Source organism: Sorex araneus, chromosome 9 (genome assembly GCF_027595985.1).
Source record: "Sorex araneus isolate mSorAra2 chromosome 9, mSorAra2.pri, whole genome shotgun sequence".
Classification (NCBI taxonomy): domain Eukaryota; kingdom Metazoa; phylum Chordata; class Mammalia; order Eulipotyphla; family Soricidae; genus Sorex; species Sorex araneus.
In genome coordinates, this window is record NC_073310.1 from 54553966 (window position 1) to 54573199 (window position 19234).

Sequence of the window (19234 nt, forward strand, 5' to 3'; positions counted from 1 at the left end):
AATTTCTAACTTCGTTCTTATGTCTTCTCTTTATTTCCCCAGTCCAGTCTACAAACTGTAGTAGAAGTGATCTTTCTAAAGCCCAAAACTTATTTTTGCTACGTGGTAATTCTTAAGTGACTCCTTGTTAGCTTCAGATAAAGTTCAAATTCATCAAGAACTATTAGGATTTTTAGACCGATCCATAGTAAAATATAATTTTCTTGTTGGAGAGTAAACTAGATGGTTTCTCAGATAACAGTTTAAAGAGTAATATCAGTAATAAGACTAATGAAGTAGCTTTAAACATAGTTTTAGTAGTTTCAGAGTTATCCCAATAGAACTTTTGTCTACATGACAAGAAGTGTTAGTGTAAATTGTTATTTTTTTAGTTCAGTCAAGACTCATTTTACAAACTTAGCCTCTCCGCTTCCTCATGTAAAAGTTAAATCATTTAGGATGCCTCAGGCTCTAGGTAATAAAATTAAACTCAGGTTTTAATAATAAACATTTGTTATTTCATTCAAAAAGAAATTCCAAGATAGGTTTGCCCTAAATTTGGCTAATTCTTGAACTCATTGTCATCAAGGATTTAAGCTCTATTTTACCCCTCATGCTTGGCCAGGGGTGGTGAGGCAAATGTATTAGCAAGATGGTTGCAGTAAAAATGTTTTTTAAAATCTTTTAAAAAGTTTTTTGGCCACACCTGGCAGTGCTCAGGCCTTACTTCTGGCTGTTTGCTCACAGATCACTCCTGGCAGTGCTCCAGGGACAATATGTAGTGCCAGGGATCGAATCCAGGTCAACTGCATGCAAAGCAAGCTCCTTCCCTGCTGTTCTATCACTGTTGCCCTCAGAAATGTTAAATGGTTATTATAGCACATTTGGAAATGTCACATTAAGCTAAGAATGAAAGCAATCCATAATCAAACTGTAATGGTGATGTAGTTCCTCTTCTTATCTGGTATGTTAATTTGTATGAGTGTTGATTATACTAAACAAAATTAGATATACAATAATACTGTTTTTTTCCCCCCCATTATAATTATATCAGCAGAATTCTCAACGTCATTAAAATTCTGCGTGTGGTATAGAGAACAGACAACGACACTATTCCTGTATCCTTTGGGTCTGTTCCATATTTTCAGTAAAATGAGTTGTCCTGATTATTAAAGTTAATGGACATTTTTAAAAAATGGATAGAGAAATATAACCTTATTGCTTTATGTTTTATGTGTGAATATTTTATATACCCGTTTCTTTGATTGTTCAGTCTCAACTATGGCCTTATGATGAATACTAGTTGTCAAGGGAAGAAAAAGACTTTGGCCCACCTTACAAGTAAGAAATTTAATTAAAGAACCGTGATTTACAAAGTTAATTGATAGTTGAGTTTTGGGTTTCTTTGGGGGGGGGGTGCACACTTGGCAGTGCTCAGGGGTTATTCCTAGCTCTGTACTTAGGAATTACTCCTGAAGGTGCTTGGGGGACCATTTATGGTGCCACAGGTTGAACCTGGGTCAGCTGAGTGTGAGGCAAGCACTCTACCCACTGTACTATCAGCTCCTGTTCCACATGGTAATGTACTCTTAAGATAGATACCTGTGACTCTAGTCACACAGAAGAAACCATGAAGAATGGTACTGAAGGGACATTCTCCCGGTGGGTAGAACTTGGTGTAGAGCACATTAGATTGATTTGATTTTTTAGTTTGCCTACAAAGAGGAATGTAGTTCCATTTTGATTTGTGGTGGTAGTTAATAGTTTACCTAATTCATTATAAATTTGGAAGAAATATAATTGGAAATTTGGGGGATAGCTTCGTAGATAGACTTATACAGCAATGGATAGAGTAATATTTCTTCACTGTGAAAGTCCTCACAAAGAGCCCCCAAGGAAGAGCAAGATCTAAATCAATCTGATTCTTACTCTTGGGTTTCAGTCTTTCCCCAGCTCCCTCTATCTTTGCTAATTGGTTCGTGAAAAAGACAACCCAGCACAAGGCTTGGAGGTTATGCGTGCTCAGCAACATGAGCTTCGCCAAACCAATCTGGTTATCACTATCCTTGATAACCCAGAATGACCGTCCTTGCTAGTAGCAGAAAACCAGCACTGACTCCCTGATACAGTACATTCTCTAGTGTTTCTTAAAGTGGGTGAAGATAATCCCCTTTCCTCTTTGTGGGTGCAGGAGCAGTCCAGGGGATGGCAGAAGCCTTCAGTACAGTTTTGGGGCACTTTTTCGCCTGAATAGAGAAGGTAGATTTACAGAGGGTGGGGGACTGACTCCTCCTCCCTCCCCCCAAAAAAGAAAAGGGGACAGTAATAAAAGATGTTTGGGAAATTCTATCCTAGAGGATCCAGCCAATAGTTTGTGACAGGTGACCTGCATAAGCCCATGGCAAGAAAACACTTCATTCTTGTCTCTGAGTATGGATTCGCGTTTTCTCCATTGTTTTGCCAGAAATCTCTGTGACTTAGAGAATTCCTTAATTACATTACGGTATTTGTTGCTCTGACCCCGGGGAATTCATTTTACAGCAAGTGAAATGTGGCCTTGGGTTCATGTTCATTGTCTTCATGGTCTTACTATTTTCCTCTTTACCCTAAAGCAGCTGAATTGAGGAATGCCCTTTTAAAGGCTCAATGCATCAGCTGGTAGAAATTCTTTGCAATGCTGGAGTAATGTTCTCTAAGATACGGTCTAGCCACCCATAGACCAGGGAATTGAGAGGTAGAAATAGTGAGTTCCTAATGATGTATAGCAAGATTTTTGCTGCTACTTTAAAAAACAAAAACAAACTTTGTGGTAGCAGGCAGGGTTCGGGGGCACACATAGTGGTGCTTAGGGGATCCTCTTAGGGGTGGGAGTACCTCTGCTGTGCTGGAATCTGGCTGGAGCTCCTGCTTGCAAAATAGCATGTGCTCAGTCCTTTGAATTATCTCGCTGACCTAAGTTTTGCTTCTGCAGAGTTCTGAGGTTGGTTAGTATAGAGTTCTAATTCCAAAGGAGAAAAATGTTTTTGCTTTTTTTTTTTTTTAATGGGGTGGGGGCAGTCACACCTGGCTGTGCTCAGGGCTTACTCCTTGCTCTGCCTTCAGGGGTCACATTTGGCTGGCCTCAGAGGATCACATGGGATGCTGGAGATTGAACTCAGACCAGATGTGTATAAAGCAAGCAGTTTACCTGCTGTACTGTTGCTCTGGCATTTAAGAGAGAAATGCTTTAATTGTGCTGCGCCTTGTTTATATTAAACTGGAAATTGAACACTTTATGCCATTAATTGACAGGCAAAATGAAATATTGCTGTGAGTTTCTGAAACTATTCCAGCATCAATGTGCATGTAGCTTTCCCCACACTCTCACACTATTACTGGACATCAGGATGCCTGAGAATTCTACCCAAATTTTACACTGTCTTCCTTCCTGGTTATAGCATCAGACTCTGTAGGTAAAAGAATCAGTATCTAAATTTTCCTTGCCTTCCTTTGCACCTCCCTTTTTCCCTTCCAGGCTAGTCACATACTAGGATTGTTATTTGTGTTTTGGCTGACTATAAATCAGAAGTTCCCCCAAAACCCCAGTTGCATTTAATTTGTTAGAGTATCTCATAGAACTCAGGAAATCCATCTACTCACTAGGTTATCAACTTATTACAAAGGATATTATTTAAGAACAGCCAGTTGGAATAACACTACAGGGAAGGAACTCCCACGTTTTCATGACCTCTACAGGTATATTACTTTCCCAGTACCTAACCATTTCACCCACTTGGGTTTTAACATAGACTCATAACAGATGTGATTGATGACTTCATTGCCCACTGGTGACTTGTTTAGCCTCTAGTCCCTTTATCCTTCCTGAAGATCTTTTTGTGGTCAGTTTTTCTGCCAACCAGTCTGTATCTTTAGGTCCTTCCAAAGGTAACAAAAGACCTATATTATTCTCAAATTGTAGGAAATTCTAAGCTTTTAAGGAACTGTGAGTTAGGGACTGTGAATGAACAACAGATGTATATATTTTATGTAAATCACAGTATTGCTGTTAGAGTGAATGACCTTGTCTGTAAAGTGGAACTTGGATTGCTCCTACATAGTGAAAATAGAGAGGAGTATGTCGGGAATATAGGAGATCCTCTAGATTGAGGGTGTCTTAACTCCTAACTCACATATGCGTCAAAAGAAAATTTAAGCAACCCAAAGCGGCTGGGTTGCTAATGGCAGCGATAAACGTGGAAGGAATTAGAGAAAGGAAGTGAGTTTTTAGGAGTAAGCAAATACATTCTGTCACTAATACTTAAAACATGTAACTAATTTTGTGTTTAAATGTAGTTTTCCTTCTAAAACTTGGTTTTAACAGTGTTAAGCCAGTTTTTTAAACTGTACTATGGGGGGGGGGAGTCTTGTACAGGATAGTAAAGGAGTTGATTTGGGTTGAGTATAATTGGTCTAGGCTGTAATTATGAAAGACATAAAATTTCAGTCTAATTACATCTGGTTATTGGAAATGCCCTGGAGAGATTGGATTTAGGGATTTTTAAAACATTGTGGTTGAATTTAAAATCTTAAATTAGTATACTAGCTATTTGTTGTTGGTCTTGGGGGGTGTGGGCACACCTGGCGGTAGCTCAGGGCTACCTGGCTCTGTGCTCAGGGATCACTCCTGGCAGTTCATGGAGGGATGGATTGCTAGGATGAGCCTGGGCCTGCCACATGCAAGACTAGCACCCTGCTCTCAGTGCCTTGGTTGCTTTGTATTTGCTCTAAAAGAAAAGAAAAAGTATGCCACTCTTCCCATTCCTACTTAACAAATCTGCATGACACAGTAGGAGGAAAGATGTCCCCTCGATTTTCATTATTGGGAATAAACAGTGTTAGTTCCTAAAGGGGGGCTGGAAGGGTGAATGGTTGGGTTCAATTTGAATTTTTATGCAATAATTTAATTCTTTTGTTTTGGACATTTGCTATTACTTGGATTTTAATTTTTATTGGGATTGGAATTTTGTTGGAGAAAATTGGATTCTTTTAATGTTCTGTGTGGATATGTATATTATCTATGTGCTGTAGATAGGGAACTGCATTTGCCCTGTGTGCTCTTTTATCTTCTGTTGTCTCTGTGTCCAACAGAGTGACTTTGGGTTCCTTCCTGAAAGTCTCTCATGTCTCAAACCAACCACACTCTTTTGTTACTCATTAGTAAAATAGGTGTTCTCTTTCAACCATTTGGTGGCATATAATCTTCTTTGTTCTAAGGTATTAAAATGTGAACTTCTTTTAGTTGTTTGGACTACTTTGAGTGGTAGTTTGGCGGAGACAGTCTTCTTCAGGGTCTCCGACATGCAAGTATTACTTAAGCTACATGCCAGTTTTAAATCATCGGCAGTAGCATACTTCATTTTTTAAGTCTTGGTTTAAACCAAGAAATTTTTTGTGTATGTGTGGGGGATACCTTGTGCTTAGGGGTCACTCCTGTCTGTCCTTGCACTGTAGTGGTTGAACCAGGGTTGGCCACATGCAAGGCAAATGCCTTATCTAGTCCCTGTGCTCTCTAGCCTGAGGTGTTCTCTATATTTTGTATACATAGTTAAGTTTTGGTTTTGGAGACACACCCAGTGATGCTGGGCATCACTCCTAGAGGTGCTGGGGGTGGGGGTGGGGGGATTAAACCAGGGTCAGGTGCATGCAAGGCAGTCCTCTTACCCACTGTACTCTCTCTCCAACACCTATGTATTTGATTAATTCTAATAAACTTGCTCATTACTACCCACATTTTAACATTTCTGGAATTGGAATATATGTAATACATTTTATAGTTTTATGTTGTCCTTAGAAAACTGTCAGCCAAACAGCAATCGCCATTGTTTATCTTTATATGAAGTTGTTTTTCCAGGCAACTTAACTTTATTATTGCTGTTTATCAACAGACAATTTAAGGACTCTTCAAGAAAGAGTAGAGTCCTGGATTTTGCCTTAAAATATTTATTTGACAAAAAAAAAATTTAAAAAAAAGGAAAAAAAGAAAAAATAAACAAAAAAAAAAGGAAAAATATTTATTTGACAGGGGCTGGAGTGGTAGCACAGCGGGTAGGGCATTTGCCTTGCATGCGGCCGACCCGGGTTCGATTCCCAGCATCCCATATAGTCCTCTGAACACTCCCAGGGGTAATTCCTGAGTGCAAAGCCAAGAGTGACCCCTGTGCATCACCAGGTGTGACCCAAAAAGAAAAAAAAAATATTTGACACCTGGTAAGATTAGGACAGTCACTAGCATCAAAACGATGCAAAAGTGGTGCCAACAGTTTGGAAGAAAATCATGGAAACAATTGTAGAATATTGTTTTAAAATATGTATGACTTGCCTACTGTAGGAATCTCATAGCATCATCTATATTTTGTTCCTGCCACTCTATTTAGTTTGAACTTAACCCTGAGGAAACAATCACACAAATTCAGATTGTGGAAATTTCTACAAGACAGCTGCCTGAGTAAAGCTTGGTGTCTGTAGTTGGATAAGTGAGGAAAAATGTGAACAGTTTTCTATGTTGCCTGCTCATAAAATTAAATTTTCTGAGGAATTTTTTATAGAGTTCTTGGGCACGTTGTTTGAGTTTAGCAGTTCTTAACAGTCATCTTCCTTTTTGGTCTTTCTCCTTCCCTTTTCTTTTTGTTGTGGTCATTGCAATGTCCAAGGGTTGCATGCTTGGTTGCAGAGCACTGGAGCTGGAACACTTGTGCTGTATGGGGCGGGTGGAGGCAGTTTTGCTGCTAACATTACACTCAGCATGTGGGACTGTGCCAGGAATTGAACATGGCAGGTATTCTGCCACTGAGCCACATCTCTGGCCATTAAGCTGAACTTGGACTTTGACAACAGAACTGAAGTTACCAGGGTGGGGGAAGGGATAGGACAGACTGGAAGTGATATAAAAATAGTTTTTGGTACTTTGTTGGTGTTAGAGCTATAGCAACTTTGTACACCAAAAGCATAATCATTAAAAACTTGATTCGTGGCCATTTTTTCCAATTTGAGATTATAATAATGAAAGTATCTCTTTTTTTTTTTTTTCTTTTTGGGTCACACCTGGCGATGTAGAGGGGTTATTCCTGGCTCATGCACTCAGGAATTACTCTTGGAGGTACTTGGGGGACCATATGGGATGCTGGGATTCGAACGTTGTGCAAGGCAGACACCCTAGCTTCTGCGCTATTGCTCCAGCCCCATGAAAGTAATCTCTTAGAATACAAGCTGCCCCCTCATGTACACACAGGTCGAGTTTATCATTTGTCTTTCATTTTCACTCCTCTTGAAGAGTTCTCACCACCTGCCTCTTGTTTATATACAGGAGTTTGAGAAGAAAGGAGAATGGGTCAAGGATTGGGAGATTTCGGTGTTAGATTTGCTGTAGATTTTGTGGGGAATGAGAAATATGGTGAGAATGGTTAATGAAGTTGGATTCCTAATGGTGATTACTGTAGAATCAACATTAGATACCAATAGGTATCTAAGGTGGAATTGAAATCTAATCTGTATCTCTCTTGTTTTTGGTTAAGATTTATCTGAATTTAAAGAGGGGGGCATTTGGCCACATTTGGTGGTTCTCAAAGGCTACTCTCTACTCAGTGCTGGTGTTTGTTCCCAGTGATTCTCAAGGGGACTATGAGATTAAATCAGGTCTCCTGCAGGCAAAGCACAGGCACTAACTCTTTGAGCTTTCTTTCCATCCCTGATTAAATCAGGGTTTATTAAGTAGAGCCCAGAGGGGTTAGATACTGAGCCAGGTTTCAGCAAAGTGAAAGAGAGAACTGTGTTTCAGGCCCTGAAAAAGGTAAGCTGCATGTCTCAAGGGAAACAGGAAGAGGTCAGTGCAGGGCACAGACCTCTATAAGGTTCCTCAGTGGAGAGCTTTGGGGTTCCTGTACTTCCGACTGGATTGTTCACTTCAAACCAAAAAGAGGAGTGTTTTGATAAGTTACTCAGTTCTTCTATGAGGGATATGCAAAATGTGCAAAAGGGAAAGGCTCCTTGGGTGCTGGAGAGACTCTTTTCCACAAGAAGTATTTAGAGAGCCATATTTTAGTTTACACGAGAAGACCCATCAAGTTGTTCTTCAACCAGTGGTCCTTGGAAATTTTCTGATGGTCTGCAGAAATTTCCCCCCAGTCATGCAATAACCATGCAGCAGCAGATGTTACACTAGCTGAAAAATTGTAATTTTATAACACTGGATTTAATGAATAAAATACTGTCTACTGTTTCAGCTGTTAGCTAGTCCATGAAATAGTTCTATTTTTCTTGGTCTTAAGGCTTAAAAAGGTTGAGGAACCCTGATCTGTAGCATGTGCTTGTGAGAGGGGCTAGTTCAGTTCAAGACACTTAGCATAACAAAATGGATGACAAAGAAACAAATTAGTTTAGCTAAATTCTGAACAGTTGGTAGAGAACTTGGGGCTGACACTAAGGTCCTAAAGATATTAGTAAAACAAATAGGTCGTTGAGTTAAGCAGTAATTTAGAACCAACTGTTAAATTTTGCTTCTGTCACCCGATTCATCCCATGTGTATTTGATTCATTTGAAAGTTTATATTATTAAAACTCCTTTATAAAACATGTATAATGAATGCTAACCTAAATAAATGTGTTGTTTTTGTTTTTATTTCAGGCTACAGACAAGAGAAAAGCTTTAGAAGAGACCAAAGCCTATACAACCCAATCCCTAGCTAGTGTTGCGTATCAAATCAATGCATTGGCCAACAATGTACTCCAATTGCTGGACATCCAAGCATCTCAGCTTAGGAGAATGGAGTCTTCCATCAATCATATCTCTCAGGTAACAGCTTATTGAGAGTCTTTCTGAGTTAACCTTTGTGAACAGCGTGAGGTAGGGGTCTGGTTTCTTTGTTTGTTTTTTTTTTAAATGGGTCTATCTGGTTTTCCAAGGACCGTTTGTTGAAGAGACTTTCTTTGCTCTTCTTTTTTTTTTTTTTTTGCTTTTTGGGTCATTCCTGGCTCATGCACTCAGGAATTACCCCTGGCGGTGCTCAGGGGACCATATGGGATGCTGGGATTCGAACCCGGGTCGGCCGTGTGCAAGGCAAACGCCCTACCCGCTGTGCTATCGCTCCAGCCCCTTTGCTCTTCTTAATAAACCTAGACTTTTTGATATAAATTAACTCTTAACACTAAGCACATAAAGATTTATCTTTGGAGTATCAATTCTGTTCCATTGATCTGAGAGTTCTCTGTAGTTATGATTACTATAGCTTTGTAATATAGTTTAAGTTCTAGGGGCACAGTGTTTCCCTTCACCCCTCTGCAGGATTACTTTATTTGTTGTATTTTCTGGTTCAATATAAATTTCGTTTTTTATGAACTAGAAATGTTTCCAATTTTTTGTGTCTTTCATATCTCTTAAGAAGTGATTTATAGGGGACTGGAGCAATAGCACAGCGGGTAGGGTGTTTGCCTTGAATGCGGCCGACCCGGGTTCGATTCCCAGCATCCCATATGGTTCTGTGAGCATCGCCAGGAGTAATTCCTGAGTGCAGAGCCAGGAGTAACCCCTGTGCATTGCTGGGTGTGACCCAAAAAGCAAAAAAAAAAAAAGAAAGAAATAAAAGAAATGATTCATAGTTTTCACTAAATAGATCATTCCCTTTTTTTGTTTCGTCAGATGCACTGTCATTCCATTGTCCATCGATTTGCTTGAGCAGGCACCAGTAACGTCTCCATTGTGAGACTTGTTACTGTTTTTGGCATATTGAATATGTCACGGGGAGCTTGCCAGCCTCTCTGAGAGGGACAAAGGCAAACGCCCTATTTGCATTTTTTGGACAGGATTGTAAATGGGATTTTAAAAGACAGTTTCTTTATTGTTTACATTTAAGATGGGTCTGGAGAGATTGTACAGGGGTTAAGGTACTTGCCTCGCATGCAGTTGATCCTAGTTTGAATCTCTAGTACCACATAGAGTCTCCTGAGCACAGATGGGTGTGTGTAGCCTAGAAACCAAAAAAAATTTTTTAAGAAAGGGAAAAAAGATTCAAGGATCCAAGAAATTTCTGTGCATTGATTTATTAACTTGCTACTTCAATAGTGTGTTATTCAAATTCTGAGTGTTTGGGTTTTCTGTTTTTGATTTGTTTTTAGCTTTAAAACATGGTTCTCAGAAGAGAAATTTTATCGTTGATAGCACTTTTCTTGATTTTATGGAAGCTTGTTTTGTATATAAGCATATAGCTTGTCCTAGAAAATGATCTGTGAGTACTGGCAAATAATATGTACTCAACTTTTTGGCCATGGAGAGCCCTATCAATTCTTTAATGCCCATCTCATCTATTTCTTCCTTGAAGGATCAATTTCTTAATTGAATATTTAGTAGGATAGATAGAACTAGCCAATGGTGGGAGAATGGTATTATTGTGTTGCTGTCAGCATTTTCCTTCAGACTTGGTTTAGTGGTTGTTTTAGGAAATATGAAGCACAAGAGTATGATGCAAGAAGGAAAAGACTAAAGCTGGGGCTGGAGAAATAGTACAATGGGCAGGGCACTTGCCTTGCACACAGCCAACTCAGGTTTGATCCCTACTATCCCACATTGTCCTGACTTGCACACCAGGAGTAATTCCTGAATGTATTGCTGGGAGTAGCTCCCGAGCACTGCCTGAGTGGGACCCCAAAACAAACAGCAACAAATGTCAATATAAAAGTAAGTTACAGGGGGAGGGGGGGGAAAGTAAGCTCTATTCTCATTTTGTCAATAATGAAGATAACTAAAAATGTTTTCAGGGGAGCGATGTTAAACTTGCAGGAAAGTTGCAGGTGCAGAAATTTTTGTTTTGAACTGTTTGAGAATAACTTGCATTAATGGTTATCACTCCTGAGTACTTTGAAGAAGTGTATTTTCTAGATGCAGGCACTTTCTACTACATAATACAACAACCAAAACAATCATCAAATTTGGATAATTAATATTTACACATTGCTAGCATTGGATCCTCAAATTCCATGTGAATATTGAATAGTTTAATAATTAAAAGATCTATTTAAAAACATTTAGTAATTCTGTGTTCTTTGCTTCTTTAATCTATAATAGTTTCTGAGTCTCCCCATGACTTTGAGTTCCAGGCCAGTTAATGTGTAGAGTATCAGTGTGTGTGTGTATTTGTCTTTTCATGATTTAGATTTAGGTGATCAATTCTAGGTGACTTTAGAAGTTTTGTACAGAACTGAGTTTATCTAGGGTGGGTGGGTGAGTTGGGGAAGTGAACCCTGAGACAGTGGGAGAGGTAAGCAGACATTCTGGTAGAGGGTGGGATGTTGGAACAATCAATTCGTGAAATCACTGGGCCTCAAATAAACCAAACTTCTCCTGTTGTCTGAATTTGTTAAGTCTTGATGTGATTTAAAGTTAAAGGTAGCTGGAGAGCTAGCTTTTCTCTGCGTGCAGGAGGCCCAGGTTTGGTCCCTTGCACTGAATTATCTCCTTAGCTCCACCAGGAGAAAACCTCAAGAACTTTGCTGGGAATAGTTTTTGGGTAATGCTGGGTATGACCCAAATAAAGTATGACCCCAATTATATGCTAGCCTGAAGCTTTTTTTTTTTTTTTTTTTGCTTTTTGGGTCACACTCAGCCATGCACAGGGGTCACTCCTGGCTCATGCACTCAGGAATTACTCCTGGCAGTGCTTGGGGGACCATATGGGATGCTGGGATTTGAACCCGGGTTGGCCTCGTGCAAGGCAAACGCCCTACCTGCTGTGCTATCACTCCAGCCCCCCCTTTTTTTCCTTTCTTTTGTTTTTTTAAAGGAAATTTATAATCAGGTATTTTTTTTTATTGAATCTCTGAGATAGAGCATTAGAAAATTGAAGAACCATATATTTACAGCAGGTATAACATACCTTAAAATATTTTATATATAACCAACAAACTTACTGTCATAGAGATGCCTCTTTTAATTGATCAGAAATAATTTATATTTTGCATTGTTTTGTCATTATTCAATTTAAAAATTATTTGGCTTGACCACAAAGAAATTAGATTTATGGTCACTGCCTCCAGTACTTGTGGTACATCTCAAACGATTTTCTTACAGTCGATACATGAGAGATAAATTGGATACCTTAGTTGATTTTCCTATAAGTGACTTGGATATGTCAGAATTCCTAATTAATCCAAACGCAGGTCCTTGCCACTATAATCTAATCGCCATTTCCAACCACTATGGAGGGATGGGAGGAGGACATTATACTGCTTTTGCAAAAAATAATGATGGGAAATGGTACTACTTTGATGACAGTAGTGTCTCGACAGCATCTGAAGATCAGATTGTGTCCAAAGCTGTGTACGTGCTCTTCTACCAGAGGCAAGACACTTTCAGTGGAACTGGCTTTTCCCCTCTTGACCGAGAAACTAAAGGTGCTTCAGCTGCCACAGGCATCTCGTTAGAAAGTGACGAAGATAGCAATGATAATGACAATGACATAGAAAATGAAAACTGTATGCACACAACTAATGAGAGTCCCAGAAGCCATAAAGGAGAGACTTTCCTGCTGGTGGTGTCTAGGGAGATGATGAAGTCACCCACCACATTAAACACAAGTCTGAGATGGGAAGTTTCAGATAACCGAATGTAAATCCTTTATCAGATTTTAACTTGTGCAGTCCTTGAAGTGAAACACAATGAAAACTTTAACAGAAATTGTCTCTTAATACATTTACAGTCTTGTATTTACAAGCTAAATATATATATAGGAAATCACAAATAAATCCCTTTTAAGTTTGCTGCTGTTTTGATGAATTATGTTTTCTTTAATTTTTTGGATGTGAGTTAACTGATGACATGTTAAATTTGTGGATGTTGGTCATTTATTTTGCTCTAATATACTGCAAGAAAACTAGATCATGTGCATTAGGCTGCTACATATACTATTATGATATTTAGCTGCGGTATCAATGTAGCATAAATACTGCAGTAGTATCCTTGGAAAAACAAATTTTCAAGTCTATCCCTGCAATCAATGTAGACCTATTTTTTAAAAATGAATCATGTTACATGGAAGTTTTGAAAAAGTTATTTCCTTTCATAGTATTAAAACTAGAATATTATGTTCATCTAACTGCTGTTGTAGAAAACAGGTTCTAGATTTCACCCTTCATCTAAAGTCATTTTCCAGTTATATGTAAGTGTAAAAAACTAAAGCTCGCCGAGGGGCGAGTGCACTTGCGGGCTCTCCGGGTGGCTCTGTCTCACCGCCCGAGTTCGGTGCCCTTGAACCGCAGTGTGTGGACTGGATCGGGACGGCCGGTGGTCAAGGACAGGCGAAGGAGAACGAGGACCAAGCTGGTTGCTGATTAGTTACTGTTTATTCAATCTTCCATCTTTTTTTTTGTTTTTTTCTCTCTTTTTTTTTTTTTCAATCTTCCATCTTTCTCATCTCCCGAACTCCCAGCTCCGGCCTCTCTCTGGATCAACTGCCGCCTCTCTTTGGCTTCTCTGTCTCCTCATCCTCTCTCCCACCTTGCCTTCTAGGCTACACCCAGCCAGGTAGCAAAATCAACATAAGAAAGCCCTTCCTCACTCTTAAGGTTTTTTTCTTTTCCTTAGTCCAGGAACTTATTAACATCTCAATACTAGTTATTTTTGTATGGACATAGCAAGGGATACATTGAGGCTTGCAAGGCAGCTCTCCTGGCAACATCTTGCCACAGGCTCAGGCCACAGCACTCAGGCCAGATTAATCATTCCTCACCCTAGCAGGGTCCAAATCTAGTTATCACTGTTTGGATCATGACAGCATTTGTCCATGATCAAGCTCTTAACTTATAGTTAAGCATTAGGCACTTTGGCCAGGCCCATCTCGATGCCAGGATAGCACACAACTCACGGCTTGCCCTGGGTCCTTCTCGTCCCACGTAGGGACCCTGCTTTGGGGATGCTAGGAAGTAAGGGCAGCTGAGGCTTAGGTCAAGAGAACAGATGCCCTGGAGGAAAATATCATGTAGAGTCAAATGACTCCCAGGTTACAAAAGCATAACATTTGTTAAGTCTTCCTGTGTCCATACAAAAAGGACTTGCTATGAATAAACTATGCAAAGGACTCAAGGAGAAGAGAAAAACATTATTTACAAGTCAACAGAACACTAAGAAAGAAGCTACAAATAAACAAAGAGGAATAGGAGCACTGTAATGGGAGTAACCCAATAAACCTAAACTACCTGAGGCTATGTTATCCTACATGTAAGGGTTTTTGGTTTTTTTTTTTTTTGGATGTTGATGTTCTTTTTGTTGCATGTACAATCTGTTCCTCCGCCATTTAAATTTTCTTTTACTTACATTAAAATTTATTTACTTAAAAAAATATTTATTTGGCTTGAGTGCAGTGGTATTTGAGGTTTTTTTTTTTTTTTTTTTTAGCTTTTTGGGTCACACCTGGCAATGCTCAGGGGTTACTCCTGGGTCTGCACTTAGGAATTCCTCCAGGTAGTGCTGGGGGGGTGGGGGACCATATGGGATGCCTGGAATAGGACCCTGGTCGGCCACGTGCGAGGCAAATGCCCTACCTGCTGTGCTATCACTCCAGCCTGAGAACTTTTAAAATGTAGATAAATATAGTGATAGCAGAATTTCTTTTTGTTTTGTTTTGGTTTTGTTTCTAGCACTTAGCTGTGCTTAGGGTTACTCCTGGCTCCATACTCAGAAATTACTCCTGGTAGTGGTGAGGGGACCATACAGGTTGCTGGGAATTGAACGCTGGTCTGCCAACTGCAACGCAAGAGTCTTTCCTGCTGCGTTATCATTTACCAGTTATTTCTAAAAATGTTTACATACTTCAGCTCCATTTTAGTTGTCCCTTCTATCTTCTTTTTGAGCCACTTTCTGGTATTTTGGGGAACAGTATATACTGGGGATTTAACCCATGACTCCCCTTGCAGATCATGCTCTGTAACCATTTGGGTTATGTCCTCAACCCTTAGCTCTCAATTTTAACTGACAAATAATTTAAAAATCTAAATGAAGGGTCCCTTCCTCCCCACATCCTCTTCAACAGTGGTTGCTTTTGTTCTTTTGGATGTGTGCCAGTCTCTGTGGTGTGAGGTGGTATCTCATGGTTGTTTTGATCTGCATCTCCTTGATGATTAGTGATGTAGAGCAATTTTTCATGTGCCTTTTGGCCATTCATATCTCTTCCTTGGGAAAGTTTCTGTTCATTTCTTCGCCCCATTTTCTGATGGGGTTGGATGTTTTTTTCTTGTAGAGTTCAACCAGTTCAACCAGTGCCTTATATACCCTTGGTATCAACCCCTTATCTGATGGGCCGACTGGTTCAGCCCTTCTGGAAAACAATATGGACGCTTCTCAAAAAATTAGAAATTGAGCTCCCATTTGACCCAGCAGTACCACTACTGGGAATATACCCCGGAGAAGCAAAAAAGTATAGCCGAAATGACATCTGCACTTATATGTTCATGGCAGCACTGTTTACAGTAGCCAGAATCTGGAAAAAACCCGAGTGCCCGAGAACAGATGACTGGTTGAAGGAATTTTGGTACATCTATACAATGGAATATTATGCAGCTGTTAGAAAAAATGAAGTCATGAACTTTGTATATAAGTGGATCAACATGAAAAGTATCATGCTAAGTGAAATTAGTCAGAGAGACAGACATAGAAAAATTGCACTCATCTGTGGAATATAAAATAACAGAGTAGGAGACCAATATCCAAGAACAATAGAAATAAGTACCAGTAGGTTGGCTCCATGGCTTGGAAGCTGGTCTCACATGCTGGGGAAAAAGGCAGCTCAGATAGAGAAGGGAACACCAAGTAAAATGTGGTTGGAGATCCTGCTCGGGAAGGGAGATGCGTGCTGAAAGTAGTCTAGAGACTGAACACGATGGCCACTCAATGCCCCTAATGCAAACCACAACACCCAATTGGAGAGAGAGAGATCAAAAGGGAATACCCTGCCACAGAGGCAGGGTGGAGTGGGGGGGTGGGAGGGATACTGGGTTTATTGGTGGTGGAGAATGGGCACTGGTGGAGGCATGGAGGCATGTGTTTTTAAACATTGTATGAGGGAAAAACAAGCTCAAAAATATGTGAATCTGTATCTGTACCCTCATGGTGACTCACTAATTAAAGAATAAAATAAAATATATATTATATTATATATTTAATATATAAGATATATATTAAATATATATAAATAATATCGGATAAATATTTGATATTTAAATATATATTAAATATTAAAGATAAATAAAAATAAAAAAATCTAAATGAAGACAGTTGTATCAGTGTTGAAAGCTTGTTTTTAAATTCCGGTGGGGGGGCGCGCCCCGTTTTAGTTGCTTTCCCTTCTGGCCATCTGCAGTTTTGTGTGCAGTTGTACATATTTAATATTTATTTTTTCCAAAATTGTCTCCTCCCCCCTGAACTTTTGGCATGTTAGTAGCTTTTCTAATGCTTTTACTTTGTTCCCAAAAGGAAAATGTAAGTGATAAAATTGTCATTGAATATGTGGATTCACTTAAAATATTCTTTTGTTTTGATTTGTTTTCTCTTTGGGCCACACCTGGCAGTGCTCAGTGGTTCTTCTTGTTCTAAACTCTGAAATTAGTCCTGGTGGTGCTCAGGAACCATAGGGAATGTTGGGGATCAAACCGGGGTTAGCCTTGTGCAAGGCAAGTGCTGTACCTGCTGTACTTCTCTCTGGTTCTTATTTTAAATATTCTTAAAATAACATATAGCATTATTGCAGAATAAAGTACTCTGCATTGGTTATAGCTTATTTTGAAATCATATTAATAATTTGCATACTAATATATAAAATATATTCATTTAATTCTTTTACTTTCCAGGCTATTCTGTTTAGGATTTGTCTTTTCTTAAGCATGTAGGGGGATTTAAAACAAATACAGTTGGGGGCTGGAGCAGTAGCACAGCGGGTAGGGCGTTTGCCTTGCATGTGGCCAACCCGGGTTCAATTCCCAGCATCCCATACAGTCCCCTGTGCACCACCAGGGGTAATTTCTGAGTGCAGAGCCAGGACTAACCCCTCTGCATCACCGGGCATGACTCAAAAAAAGCAAAAAAAAAATAGTGATAAAACAAATACAGCATTTTTTTTTAACTGGGGCAGTATCTGCAATTACTTACTTTTGATACTCGGTATCAAACCATGGCCTCATACATGTGTGGCATACATTCTGTCCCTGAGCTTCATCCCCTGTCCCTGTGTGTACACTTAATATTAATTATTGATTTTACTTAAATTCACATGATTTAATTTTATTTTGTATATTCATTTTCTCTTCATCTGGAGTAATAATCTCTTTTGGATGAACAGTTTCTTGAAAGCCGTAGTGTCTCTGTGCTTGTGTATATATGCTGTCTCTTGCCTATGGTAAATTGTCTCTGTATGTGCCTTACAAAATTTTGACTGCAAACACATTTTAACATTCTGATTTTTAGATCTTTGTTCCAATAATTTTTATCCATTGAAATGAGTAAACTGAGGCTGGAGAGATAGTAAATGGTAAGGCTCTTACCTTGCATATTGCCAACCTAGATTCAATTCCCTGCATCCCATGTATTGTGATGCCTGAGTGCAGAGCCAGGAATAATCCTGAGCATAGCTGGGTGTGGCCCCAAAACAAAACAAATACTGAATAAATAAAAATGCTTAAAAAGATAACTGAAGATGTAGTCCTAGAACAAAGTGTCCTAGGACTACCATTAATCAAGGACTGTTTAGAATTTTGAAGTACTCTTATTTTATTCTTTTTTTTTTTTTTTTTGGCTTTTTGGGTCACACTTGGCGATGCAGCAGGGGTTACTCCTGGCTTTAGCACTCAGAAATGACTCCTGGCGGTGCTCAGGGGACCATATGGGATGCTGGGAATTGAACCTAGGTTGGCCAGGTCAAGGCAAATGCCCTACCCACTGTACTATGGCTCCAGCCCCTCTTATTTTATTCTTTATCAGCAGACTGTTCATTTAAAAGGAGCTGACCCAATTTGTCCTGGTTTACTCTGATCTTGCTATTCAGATTAACCAAGAATATTTCTTAGTATATCCTTCTTCTGTTTTTGACTGTGAGGTGGTTCTCTTTCTCTGAAATTTTATTTTCTGTTTCTTCCTGCCTCATCAGGCTAAAGGCATTTATAGATATTATTCTGTACTAGATATAATTACTGGGTTTTATTATACAATTTCTTCCCTCCCTTCCACTGCTAGGAATGAAAGGCAGTTAGTCCCTAAAGGCATTATAATGAAAAACCTAGTGCTAGACAGCTCCTTTTGATTTCTACTCTAGAGATTCCCATTCTCTAGAATGTTTAAGTATCGTGTACAATGTTGCTAGTCTTTTTATACACTGAGTTAATTTATCCTCATAACAGTTTTATTTTATGTATGAAGAAATGGTTGCACAAAGACTTGATGTGACTTGTTCAGGATCACATAGCTATTAAATGGCATTATTTGAAGTAGACTATCACTATACTGTTCAGACCTTGGTTTTATTCACTTGTTTTCTTGTTACTTGTTTATTTTCAAGTAAACGAATGGGCCACACCTGTTTGTCCTAAGCATGAGTACTGGGGATCAAACCCAGGGTCTCACTTGAGACATATCCTCAATTGCTTAGCCTTAGTTTCAGACTAAAAGTGTTTTCTCTCTTTCAAAAGTAATAGTCATTTTCTTTCTAGCTTCCTGTATTGTTGAGAGGTCTGATATGTCCTGATTTTTGAACTTTTGTATTATATGACTTGCCTTTTTCTCCTTGAAAACCTCTGCCATGTTTATTCACTTTAGCTGTGGTATTCGAAATCTTACATGGATGTGGCCAGTCATTGGTCTTTCAGTGATTTGCTAGTTCAAACTGCAATTTGCAAGTTTGAATTCCTAGTGTTGCAAGTGCATCAAGCAGGATCCTGGAAGCTCTGCCTCCCTGACCCCCAGTACCACGAGTGATTTCTGGCTGTACCAGGGTTTTCTGTGCACAGCACAGTAGGCAGTGATTCCCAGAATACCGCACAGTTAAAGAGGTAGAAAGGTGTCTCCGCCAGTAAGTGTGACCCGTGCAAGCACCACAGTCATAACTTTTGTGCCTCAATGTGAACACAGGTACAAACACTGCCGCTAAAAGAGTGCAAATCTCAGTAAAAACCATGCCTGTATGCGGTCACTGAAACCTGATTTGCAGTCCCTAGTGAGCACAACTCTATCAGCAAGGGAAGGAACAAAAAA

At 39.4% G+C, this 19234-nt stretch overlaps 1 protein-coding gene across 8 annotated transcripts in view; it reads left to right on the forward strand.

Annotated features, from left to right (window-relative positions):
• ABI1 (abl interactor 1) overlaps window positions 1–19234 on the forward strand; it is a 96512-nt gene that overhangs the window by 24366 nt on the left and 52912 nt on the right. For all 8 annotated transcript variants that reach the window (XM_004605363.3, XM_004605370.2, XM_004605365.3 and 5 more), the window contains exon 2: window positions 8639–8806. In XM_004605363.3, the coding sequence (XP_004605420.1) occupies window positions 8639–8806 (168 nt within the window). The remainder of the gene's footprint in view (window positions 1–8638; window positions 8807–19234) is intronic.